The 13,410-nt window shown below is 32.8% G+C and overlaps 1 protein-coding gene across 2 annotated transcripts in view; it reads left to right on the top strand.

Annotated features, from left to right (window-relative positions):
* The window catches only part of RIMS1 (regulating synaptic membrane exocytosis 1), a 492,165-nt gene that overhangs the window by 390,594 nt on the left and 88,161 nt on the right, over positions 1-13,410 (top strand). For both annotated transcript variants that reach the window (XM_045867077.3, XM_064597758.1), the window contains 2 exons: positions 833-945; positions 6,725-6,891. In XM_045867077.3, the coding sequence (XP_045723033.2) occupies positions 833-945; positions 6,725-6,891 (280 nt within the window). The remainder of the gene's footprint in view (positions 1-832; positions 946-6,724; positions 6,892-13,410) is intronic.

Consider the following 13,410-nt stretch of genomic DNA (forward strand, 5'->3'; position numbering starts at 1 on the left):
CTTCATTTGTAAAAATGTATAAATTAATGGTATGGTCTTGAAGCTAAGCTGCTTATGATGGATTCTGACTTAAAATAACTTGTATTTTATCAAAGGCTGTAATTTTCCCATCTAAACAGTCGCACTTGCTACTTAGGAGATTAAGAAAGACTTAAATGTAATGCATTTCTGTACATATTATAAATTAAAGAGCTAAAAATTTTATATTGTATTTTCAAAACATTAGAATTTCATATATGTGATCAGACATAGCCACCAGAAATAGAAAACAATTTTTTCTCTTAGGCCATTTTTAAGACTGGCAAATATTCAAGTAACACTGCTGGTAGAAATTATAAGAATGCCTCAAAAGCAGATGCTTATTAATTACAACCATTTTTCGGTGACTGCTATTAGCTGAGGATGTTAAGTGGGTGTGTGCATGCATGTTAAGCATGTGCATATATGTGTGATGTGTTCAGTATGCATATTTGTTTTCTCTATATATGTACATGCAACAACCAGTTGATTAAATGGAAGGCATATTTTCACGATTGAATCTGATTTCACATGGTCATTTACGAATGGAATTGAAAATATTTCATATCAGGTGAAGAAATAGAGTACTTATATTTTGTTACTAACATTTGTGTTCCCCATTTTGTGTGATTTGAGTCATGTTCATCTTTAGATTAACAGGTGCTAGCATTGTATATTCTGCATTTTATTAGTCATGTGTTATTTCTAAATTTCATTTACTTGAAATCATATCAAAAGAATTGAAATCTTAAACCATTCAGTTCCAAAAGGTGCTTCGCCTGTGTTAATAGGCTTCCATTGTGTGTTTTTGCAGCAAGCTTAGTAGTGGAGGAGCGAACAAGACAGATGAAAATGAAAGTGCATCGATTTAAGCAGACAACAGGGTCTGGTTCTAGTCAAGAACTTGATCGCGAGCAATATTCCAAGGTAAAACTAGTAGTATCCAACCAATAGTTTCCCTTTTAAAAATGTACAGTGTGTATAGCGGTAGGATTAACAAGTGCCAAGTTATGTTAGAGAAGTTATCATTCACCTGATGGTCTTGCATCATAACCTCGGTCCTCTTGATATTTTCACAAGATATATAGCTCTGTTAAAATATTAGTTAACTGGGATTTAATGTTTTTTCTAAAAAGAAAATGTAAATACTTCATATTAAAGTCCCTTAATTATCTATTGTCAATAGTCAAATTCACATAAATAAGCAAGGTATATGAAGCTATTTTGTTACTTGAATCTCATTTAATATTGCATTTAAAATATTAAGATATACATAGATTTATAGTCTTAAATACTATTTTAGGTTGATATTGACTATTGAGATTTATTAGTGAATGACATAAGTTATGCAATGTGAGATTTCTTCTTGATCTGTCTTTAGTAAGAAAAGTAAGTGATTTCAAATTCTTAGAAACTGAACTCCACAATTTCAAGAGGCAAGAAAACATTTAATTTATATTTCAGTATTATTTTGTAAGGATACACTAGGAGTTTATAAACTGCTAACTAGCATCTAATAATTTTAATTAAAATAGGCATAGAATTTTTTTACCTCATAAAGCAATTTTAAATATATAGTTTATTTTAAATATATATTTTTTATTTATGTATTATATATTAATTTTTATTTTATATAAATATATAGTATATATTAATACTACAAAAGTGGCAGCAGCCTTTACAGAATAACTTGTTATAATTTTATGTCAAGAAGCCCTTTTGGAAGTAATGACCTTTGAGAAATTCAAAATTAAATAAAAACTGTACTAATTCAGTATTGTGACCTTGAAATATGAATGTAGAAAAACCTACTTATTTGTAAATATTAGAGGTTGATCTTTACATGGCCAGATATTCAGAGACTAATACAAAAAAATAGAGGTGGTCACAAAATATGACTTGTCACCAGACTCAAAGAGTCCTATGTATTGGATGCATTTTACCATGTAAAATCTTAGTTAGCTGTAGGAGGATTTCCAACTCAGACAATGCCTAGGTTCCCTGAGCAGTGAGGCTCAGTACCCTAGGACTCTGAAACAACACTTCAAACAGTAAAATCATTTAAAACAAAACAAAACAAAAAAAATACAGTGAGTGGAATATCTTGATGTGCCATAGAGTTGCTGATTCCAGGTCCACAAGTCTTCTCTGTGGTTCATTCTTAATTATTATTACTTAGCTTGTCTGTCTTCTTTATGAATATCATCATCATTTTTGTTTTCTTTTACAACAAATGCAGTAGCGATTAGAATGCAGGATAATTTAAGTTTTCTTCCTCCAACAGTTGGATGCAGTTATTTAGAAAGATTCTTTAAACTGGGAATGCTTCATTAAAGCTGGAAATGCCTTATTAATTTCTTAGCATTATGTGAAAGGATAAGGTCAAATAGAACAGCAAGTCAAAGTTAGGGCCAGTATGGAAACAAGAAGGAGGTAAACAATCAGGGTAATCAGGGTACTACTTAAAGCCTTTCTGGATCATTCTGAAGTAGGACTCTAATCATCAATCAGTTGATCAAAAAATTTACAAAATGAAGTGCCTTTGAAGTCTAAACAACATTAGGGGCGCCTGAGTGGTGTAGTCAGTTAAGCCTCAGACTCTTGGTTTCTGCTCAGGTCATGATCTCAGGGTCGTGAGATCAAACATCACATCAGGCTCCCCACTCAGCACAGAGTCTGCTTGAGATTCTCCCTTGCCCTCTGCCCCTCCTGCTCATGCACTCTCTCTCTAAAATAAATAAATAAATCTTAAGGGGAAAAAAAGCCTAAATAACCAGTAGTACTTAATATTTATAATAAATCAAAGGTAGGTTTTTCTTGGTTGGGAGATACCATATTCTCTGACTCATAGAAATTTAGAACTGAACATACCTGAAATTAATCTTCTATTCCAGCTCTCTTATTTACCAAATTTATGAAAACTGAGGCTTCCCCAGAATTAGTAAAGCCTTTCTGTGGTGTGATGAGCCCTAAAACTCCTTCTCTGAAACTTAGGTACTGCTGTGTTCTGCTTCTTACATCATGGAAATGTACATCATTCCAGTTTGATTCAGAAGTTCTGTGACTCAATTTGCAAGCAGTTAAATTATCATATTCTGTCTTTGCTTCCTTCTTTGCACCTTTTTCTTTTTCTCTCTCATCCCATTTGACTATTAAGAAACCCATTGTTTTCAAACTAATATTACTGTTGTTCTTACTGTATAAATTGATACTACCGTGTTACCTAAATAAAATTATGACATATTGTATCAATAAATGTGAGACCAAGGATATGGTATCTTTAAGAACTTATAACAGGATAGGAAAAATATATAAGATTAAATAACAAATAATTAGCTTATTTTTTATTTTATGTCAAGTAAAAGATAAATCCTCCACAGTTCTAATATTCATATTGTGATCTAATGCTTACAATAAAATTTTTAAGATGTTCCATTTCATTAGGAAATCATTTAAGTAGTTTTCCATTTTAAGTAAAGTTTCATTTCCAAGAGAAGGCATTTCAGTTAGATATCTCATATATACTTGAGAAAAGTTCTTTCTCATTTGTTATCCTTTTTCCCCAACCGTTTTATAATTTACTTTACAAAATATATAATCAAGAACTAGTATTGTCATAAATTTAATATTCATTAACTTTTGAACTTTATTCCTTTCTTGATTCTTTTTTAGTGTTTTAATCCATTTGACATTTTGGATGAACACCTTTGTCGAAATTCTGCCAAATTAGAAATTAGTTAACCATTCTCAAAATACTTAGAACCATACACCAATAGAACTAGATTTTCTTCAGGGCAAAGAATTATTAGACAAATATACTATAATTCCTAAGATGTTTCAAACCTGACACCTCCTTTAAAATATGGAACCTCCCGAACCCTGTCTTGAGCAGGGAATTGGCACTAACTTTCCTTTTGGAAACACAGGAGACTATTTCAGGATCCCTGAAATGTGATACTAGGCTATTTTTTCAATGATGTTATACAGTGTTGCATTCCTTAATGATGGGGTGAAATTCATAATTGGAGGGTAAGTTTGCATTTTAGGCACTCACATTTTAAAGAGTGTTTATGTTTCTATAACCCAGGAACAGCAACCAAGATTGATGGGATGGGTTTTGTAGGTAGCTGCTAAATGTTTATTACTATGTTTAAAAATAGCTGCCCTATAATTAGAATCTGCCCTCACATCAATGACTTATTTCCCTGCTGTATGACTAGTATAAATTCCTCCCAGTGATATTATATTTCTCAAAATACAATTAATTTATTTCCATTAAAATGTTTAATCATTAAATAGGAAATTTAACAAATTATGCTTGATGAAATATCAAGTGATTTTTTAAACTCCTAACAGATTTTGAAAATAAGTAAATAATAGTAGTAAAAAGTAAAGATAAAAGTCTTTCATTTCCTTCAAATAACTAAATGCAAAGAAAACTGTGATCTTGTGTTAAAGTGATGGATTGTTCTTTGGCCCAGCATTGAAAAACTTAATATGATATACAATCTTTTAAAATCCCTTGTTTAATCTCTTTGCTGAAATAGCAAAAGTCTATATACAAAAATGTTGAGGAAGAGATGGCTTATAGAGAAGGAAAATTTCTTTAGTTGGAGAAATAGTTTTGTGTATACTCACATATCCTATGCTATAGGTCTACACTGCTTATTATTGGCATTTGCCAAATAAAGGGAACATTTGTTCTGGGTGTCAACACAGTGGCAAAAAATCTACAGCTGGGTAAATTTTTACTGTATTAGAACCCAATTCTTTCATATCCCCTCATGGACAGGCTATCATTTCAGTATGTTTGGAAACATCATAATCATTATATGATATATGTACTTAGCAAAATAGTTTCCAAGACAAGTAATATAGGACTTACATTTGTACCCCACTAACAGTATTAAATTCAGATCCTGCTGTGAGGATAGCTGTGTAAAACTGTGTTTAGTTTGTACCACATCTACTCTGTAGATAAAAACAGTTCTGATTGAAATGAATCATGTCAGGATCATGGTATAAGATATAACAGAATTTGATGGTGAAACATTGTCACATTACTTTAAAATGCACGTTATGTTAAATCGTATTAATGTTAGATCATACATGAAGTTGTAGAAGTAGCTCAGTTCTGCACATATATGAATTTTCTTTTGGATTATAATTTAACATATGGCTTTCATAAACAACTTACTCAATTATGAAAAAAATTCTTTGAAAAGATAATTTCATTGATAGTCTATAATTTGGAGTTGTTTTCATACTTGATGTGAAATTCTTTGCCCAATACGTACACATAGAGGTGAAGAATTAAAACTAACATATAAATACCTCAGGCCTCAACTACTCTTATCTGAGGAATTATTAAGTAAACATGATTCTCTTTTCTAGGATTAAAAAAAAGAAATACTGCTTTATACTTCTTTTTGTATATACAGATCCAGGGTTTTAGCATCATTTTACTTAGTGTACTTCAGCAAGACAATTATTTATAGAAATTTTTATAAATAGTGTTTGGATTATTTTAGGTTCATTAAAACTCATCTGATATGGAGCATCAGAGGATAGATGAGTTTTCCTACAAGTTTAATAAACATTTGATATTTTCATATCTTAATGCATAAATGTAAAATTAAATTCCTAGTTAATAAACTTAAATATCCAATGTTTAGTCATATGTTCTTTTATTAATAAGTTTATTATCTTAACTTCCAGTACCAAAAATAAGAGAAATCACTTAGTATATTAGATATTTTTAAATTATATGTAATTAAGTTTAAGTAATTATTTTATAACCAATTTATTGTAATGAAAACACATATGTTAAATAATAATACATAAATCTACTTGCTGTGTCATCCACTGCAATAAAACTCAAGTAGAAAGAAGAGTATATTAACTGCTCTGACAACTTTGCATGTTTTAATCTTCTACCTAATGATTCCTAAAATCTTAGAATTTGAATATCAAAGACAAATTTAAAAACACAACGTATAGTGTATATTCAAATTTTAATAGGAATCCCATTTTTTTTTTCTTTTGACACTGAGCTGATAGTTTAAATCTGAAAATGTCTAATTAAACTACAGTAGAAAATTGGAGTCCAGTCTTTACTTCCATTGCTTTACTCCTCTTTGGCAGAGCCCCTCAACTTTAATACCAGCCCTTCTTTGTGAAGAGATACATTTTTTGAAGAAATTTGAAACGCTGAAGTCTTGGAACAGGGAAAATATATAGGTAAATTGAATAGTTTCGGAAAGAATCAAAATAGATAGAAGCAGTCTATACCATGCATAGAGTAGAGGTGAACAAATAGAAGCAGATAGAAGCAGTCTATACTATGCATAGAGTAGAGTTGAACAAAACAGGCAATAATGAAAATCAAAGCAGGAACAGAGAAACCGATACACTGGAAAAAAGGACATTTTGAAGTTTCAAGTATATGCCCGTAATTTATTCAATGAATTTTCCACTCAAGCATTTAAAGTTTCATAAGCCATTTTTTATGACTCAGAGGATGTAGGACTTTTGTATTGGAAATCAGATATTACCTTAGTGTTTCTATTATCTCAGATTCCACACCTACTTTTATGAAAGTACACTTTTACTTGGCATGGGCTAAGTAGTCATTAACCTCACCGTGTATGTCTCTTTTCCCACAACCTGATGATGGAGCTCACACTTTCTTGTTTTTAATCTTTAGTATAACATACATAGAGATCAGTACAGAAGCTGTGATAACGTCTCTGCCAAATCATCAGATAGTGATGTCAGTGATGTGTCCGCCATTTCCCGAACCAGCAGTGCCTCACGCCTCAGCAGCACAAGCTTTATGTCAGAGCAATCTGAGCACCCCCGGGGTAGAATCAGGTGAGTTGGCAATACTGTTTATATAAACTGGGTCTGTATCCATGGTATAAAAATGCAACTAGCTTTCTTAACGTTCTTGCTAAAATACAGTTCAGGTAAAGCAGCAGAAACATTTCCCTAACGTAACTGGGATGGGAGTGGGTTGAGCATTTTTCTGGTGTTGTGTAATATCGCCTACAGACCATTCGGTCCTATCTAGCATACGACTGGAGTCATAATGTTAGAGATTGCTCAGTCACATTTACGGGAGTTTCTTCTAATATGATTAAATCCACAGAGCATCCTTTAGTCCAGTGTTAAAAAAACTTTTCCTGTCAAGGGCCAGATAGTAAATATTTCGGCTATATTGGACAGTCTCTGTTGCATTTACTTTATGATGTCATTGTAGTGTGAAAGCTATACAAACAAGTTAGCATGGCTGTACTCCAATAAAATTTTATTCGTAAATGCAGGAAGCGGGCTACATTTTGCCCATGGGCTGTAGTTTACTGATCTCTTCTTTAGTCCCATAGCAGTTGGTCTGCTTTCAGAGTAGGGTTGAGCAGATGTGACACAAAATACACATCCCTAGTTTACATTCCATGAGTTGTAAGAAATTTGCATGAAGTTTGTTTAAATCACCAGTTGTGCTCTTGTCTTTTTACAATGCAAATACCCTGCTGAAAGGGAAAAGACCACAGGAATCCAAGTGCCATCTTACCTAAAGCAGGCTCAATATGAACAAGGCATATTTTATATTTGTTCTTAGCTAGTTTCCAGAAATATCAGAAATAGAAGTCTCATTGAAGGAATTTGGGGCTTGATGAGAGGCCCAAGAAATATAAATGTTCAGAATAGGAGCAATTACCTTTCTAATACTCGGAATATCTATTACCACACATTATGATGATGTACAATAAAATATCTTTGAGCATTCCTTCTTTCTGGATTTCCCTGTTGAAACAAATTGAGAGTAATTATCTTACTGTTAATTAACAGTGTCATATTCCGATAATCTACATGAGCAATTTCAACTGATAATGATGTTTAATAGAACATGCTTATCTCTATTTCTGATATTCTTAGCATGTGGTCCTAATGGAATATGAAGTTCACTAAAATTTAGATAGAATTAGAGGAGCTAAAAGAACATAATCACATTGAGCTGCCTAAGATCAAGGGGTAAAGATCATTCTAATAGTTTCTTTTTATTGAAATATTAATAAGATTATGTTTCAAAACTAATCAATTTAGCAAGAGTATTGATAAATAGGACTTAAACAAAGACTTTTTCACGTTTGATCACTAAAAACAACTTACTAGACAAATATGAAACCATAAATCTTGAGGTAATTTTTATTTATATTCAAAATAGAGCCAAGCACCTTGAGTCCCTTGCGCTAAAATATTACTGGCGAAGAGAATTCATATTACTAGCCAACTGCAGGAATAATTTGTGGGTCCATTTTCATTCTCCTGAAATTTTAGGAATAGTATTCTTCAAAACTTGATCTTTAGGAAAAAACTGGCTATGTGATTTTTGAGGAAGAAAGCAAAGAACAGAAACTTTAGGCAGTGCGACAGGGACTATGATTTCATACAAAGTGGTTCAGAAGAAACTACATGGTGGTATATTGATATTGGAGCCAGTGTTACTTTGTGGGAATATGCCAGTTTAACAAATCAACACTAATTATAACCGTATTATGAGAAGAAGCAAAAGTTGGAGGATTCTTTGTCTCCTTGATTCATATGACTTTTCTTACTTATCGAAGGTGGTGGGGATAGAGGTGGACCTAAAAAAGGTACAAATAAATTTCCTAGTGACAAATCCGTTCTTTCGAAGCATTTCTGTTTTCAGCTTCCCTTTCCCTTCTTTGCAGTTTAGAACACATAGGAGCTGAGAAGTTTTTGTTTTTTGGGTTTTTTTATATATATAAGTGGATTAGGTAAATTTAGGCACTAAAGCTAACGGCAAAACAAGTTTCCCCTTAAGCTAACGTGAAGAACTACTTTTCTTGCAGTCCCATACTTTTGGCCAGTGATTGATTCTCTGTATGTGGTACACATGTGATTTCTTAGAATACCTAGGAGGAATAGAGAAGAAAAATCAGATATGGGATATGGGTAGCTCTTTCTTCTGACATTCAGTCTCCTTATCTTTTCATAGGCTTCTTCCTCCTGAATATCCTCATAGGCACACAAGTACACCTGTACCTGCACATACACGCACACAGAGTTACTCTGCATCCATCATCAACCATGTGGTAAAAACCTGAGAGTAGGTTATGGGATGAAAAAAAAAGGACATCGATATAAAAATGCTGTGTCTCACTAATTAAAACAATGGTTCGGGCTCTTCAGCTTTTATATATTCCCTGTTCTCATAACTAACACTGTGAAGAATGATTATTCTCAATATAATGCTGCTTCTCATTTCTTTTTTTTTTTTTAACTAACATCTGCATAGGTTTTAAAATTCTATTTATTCAAGTTCATGGATAAAAGATGAACAAGTCTGATCAATTATGATGATAGAATGTATTTATATGTCATAATAAGAAGAAGCAAACTTGGGGCACCTGGGTGGCTCAGTCGTTAAGCATCTGCCTTTGGCTCAGGTCATGGTCCCAGGGTCCTGGGATCGAGCCCCACATCAGGCTCCCTGCTCGGCAGGAAGCCTGCTTCTCCCTCTCCCATTCCCCCTGCTTGTGTTCCCTCTCTTGCTGTGTACTCTCTCTGTCAAATAAATAAAATCTTAAAAAAAAAAAAGCAGCAAACTTTTGAATTCCTATCATGTGTAAGGACAGCATTATTTTCCAACACTACCTTAAAGTATAATACTTAGGTTACACACTCAAGGAGATTATAATCTATTTAAGAGTTTAAATTTATTTTTATTTTTATATTCTCATTATATATATATTCAAAAGATATATATCTTTGCTCTCTCTCTCTCTCTCTCTCTCTCTATATATATATATATACATATATGTATATATTTGAGTCAAATTTTCCTATGACACAAGAAATATTTTATTACACATTGCATTAGATGAATTTTATTCTGGAAGTCAACAAAAGGATTTAGAAGACATTATAGCACTTGCAAAGACAGTGTTCAGTATCCTAAAAGTGAACCAAATACCTAGTATTCTCACAAAGGACTATAGGAAGAAACTATATGACATAATCTTACCCACATTATGCAAAATCATAGTATATAGGCACTTAAAATACCATGTACAGTTTTTATTTCCTCTATCCAAGTATATTATGAACCAAGAAAATGTTGAGATAAGCACATCTGAAATGAGCAGTGGGCTATACAACCTTCTGTATAATTTCTAGTTTTCCAAACACTGCTTACTACATTTTCCTATTAATGATTTGCAGTACGCATTGTTTTTAAGGTCTTGAGAAGTTCTTTTTTTTTTTTTTTCAAAGATTTTGTTTATTTATTTGACAGAGACATAGCGAGAGAGGGAACACAGGCAAGGGGAGTGTGAGAGGGAGAAGCAGGTTTCCTGCTGAGCAGGGAGCCCGATGCCGGGCTCGATCCCAGGACCCTCGGATCATGACCTGAGCCGAAGGCAGATGCTTAACGACTGAGCCACCCAGGTGCCCCGAGAAGTTCTCTCTTGAAACAACTTGTTTGTCTTTGTTTATTCCAATATGGACCAAACTTATTTCATTGCACAACGCTTTTTTTTTATAAGGACATTATTTAATATATTGAAGAGTTCTTGCAAGCAATTTGGGAAAATCTTTTTTAGATAATTAGCATCTTTCTGCCTAAAAGATAAAAGGCTATATAGTGGCTTCAAAGCCTGTTTGAGGACAGATAGAATTACGCACTTATGGGATGTTTACAGGTTAAGAAATATAAATATGTTTTGATGAACAATTTTTAAAATATCATTTTCAAAAAGTATTAGGGATTCATGGGCCATCACTTGAATCTTTTGTGTTTGAGATGGTTATGCACCAAATATCTTATCCACTCAAGTATGCCACTAGCTAAACCACATGGTTCTGTGTGAATTGAGAAAGGGTATCCCTTCCTCCAGATGCATACTGACTAGTTCGTTCAAAGTAGTCCAAAACAAATATCATTTTTTCAAAGTTTACATATGCAGGGGAACTATAGTAGGAAAAAAATAGACTATGATGTTTGTATTTAGGGTAAATAACCTTGTGTAGATATAATGAATTAAAAGTTATTTTTTTAATTGTCACGAATTAAAACCATTTAAAACTTAAATAATTGTTAGGGCGATTCTTACAATACAAAGTCAACACTTAATACTTCAAAATAATAAGCATCAGTAAAGATTGAGCTTGTGAGTTTTTCAGATTTTTCTGCATGTGCCTTATAATTCTAATTTAGTATTTGCTTAAATATTCTTCAAAGAATGTTTTCTCATCCAACTACAAAATATGTACATTATATTAGTAGAAGTGGCACAACTGACAATAAAAAATGCATATACTAGAAGTCAGAAAGAATAGGTTGAGTTTCTGAGTTCTTTGTGTTTACTTTTACATCTAAAGAACATGGTCATCCCAGAAAGGAGATTAATTTTCTTGGTCTAGCTCTGAACTTTTTTTTTCATCTTTATCATATATCGATTTTTTTCCAGGCAGACAAATTTCAGATGTTTTATACAAAACCAAGTTTTAAAAGCAAATACAAGCATAATCCTATAGCTGTTCTCAGATGTTATACAATTTTAGAAGCTTTGTCAAAACCAACTGTTTTCCAACAGTATTCACATTTGTGACATGTTCTAGATCTACAAGCGTGGCTTTCTAGAACTAGATGGATTTTAACAAACAAACTTGAAAAGCAAATTTGATGCAAATAGTTTTGGGCCTTTTTTATCATCTCCTTTTTAAAGAATATTTTCAAAAGCAAAATTATCTTTGTTTTCTACATTCATAGTTTAAAAGACATGAAAGATTTTTTTAAGGTGGTAAGAGACTTTATTCATGCATTTATTCATTTCTTCAAACCTACTGATATGAGTACTTGTTACGACATGAGGTTTTTTTTAAGAAACATTATCTTCTCTATACAAATAGTAATCTTACAACCATAAATTTACTGAAATTTGGCATTTGGTGTCAGTAGGCATAATAATTAGTAAGCATATACTGAGAGAAATATGTTTGTTTTTATATATTTATTTATAAATTTATATTTATGTGGGGTTTTAAAACATTATAGATTATACTATTTTGATATTTTAAATTGTGATAGAAAATAAATGCATAGGTTAATATCTTCCAGAAAATCAATTTGATACTGCAGTTATGTTTGGAAAATGTTACAGAAAATTTCAGATATATCTTATTTCACAATAGTTCTTCAATTCAGCAAGGGAATACAGGATAACATTTAAAAATAATCTTTGGATTTTTTTGTGATAGCATTTGAGAAATGCTTAACCGCAAAAATCACTTGCTACATTTATAGCTCAGAACAAGAAACTAAACTTTCATTTTATATGCTTACTAATTATTTTTTAAAGATTTATTTATTTTAGAGAGAGGGAGGTAGCATGAGTGGGAGGAGCGGGAGGAGCAGATGGAGAGGGAGAGAGCATCCCAAGTGGACTCAGCTCTGAGCACGAGGCCTGACGCAGGGCTTGATCCCAGGACCCTGAGATCATGACCTGAGCCGAAACCAAGAGTCATATGCTTAACCTACTGCACCACCGAGGCGCCCCTTATACTTAGTAATTATTAAGCCTGCTGACACTGACTATATTAAGAGTGATCAAGAGGGAATTTTTTCTTAGAGCTATCCACCCTTAATTTTTCATGCTCTCCTATTGTACTATGGAAAAGCAGTCTGTTAAGATCTACAAAAGCACTGAAAAGAAAGAGAGGAGAGTAACATGGTAATTTGATGATGGGGACAGAATGAACTGGAACACAGTGAAAGATACTGGATACTGAATATCTGAGAAAGAAGAGATATTTTAGTGATCTTCTCATGGCTTATTTTACAGTATCAGCTTAGTTTTAATAGTCCAAGGTTGAATCATCACCGCTGTTACTTCCTGTGACCAGATTAAAGCTGTAAAGAGAAGGAAAGAATGTGCCAAGTGCCCTTTAAAAGGGGTACAGTAAAATTACCATACCATACTCATTAACATACCATAAGACTGAATGTGCCAGATATTTAAATTATGCCATACTCATAACATACACAAAATACTGCTTGACCTATGAACGAAGTGACACAACGGTCTTGATAATGGCAAAGATACAGAGCTCTCAGGACAGGTGAGTAGGTTTTCCTGGTGAGGTTCTTCCTTGCAGACCATTTAAGACTGCAGTTTGAAGTAAAGCAGCCCTGGCCTTATTTGAAACAGCTCCAGCCTGCTTTGTTACCTTTCTACTCTGCGAGTTCATTATAGATTGACCGAGGTGTATTTAGTTAAATTCTGGGAATGTCAGCAGAACAGGAGATAAATGCTTACTATACAATAGACAATGAAAATGGTCAGTTATAATAAGTTTTTGAAAGTT

The sequence above is a fragment of the Mirounga angustirostris genome, unplaced genomic scaffold, assembly GCF_029215605.1.
Source record: "Mirounga angustirostris isolate CCGP_5_RB_7025 unplaced genomic scaffold, mMirAng1.0.hap1 SCAF_8, whole genome shotgun sequence".
Lineage (NCBI taxonomy): Eukaryota > Metazoa > Chordata > Mammalia > Carnivora > Phocidae > Mirounga > Mirounga angustirostris.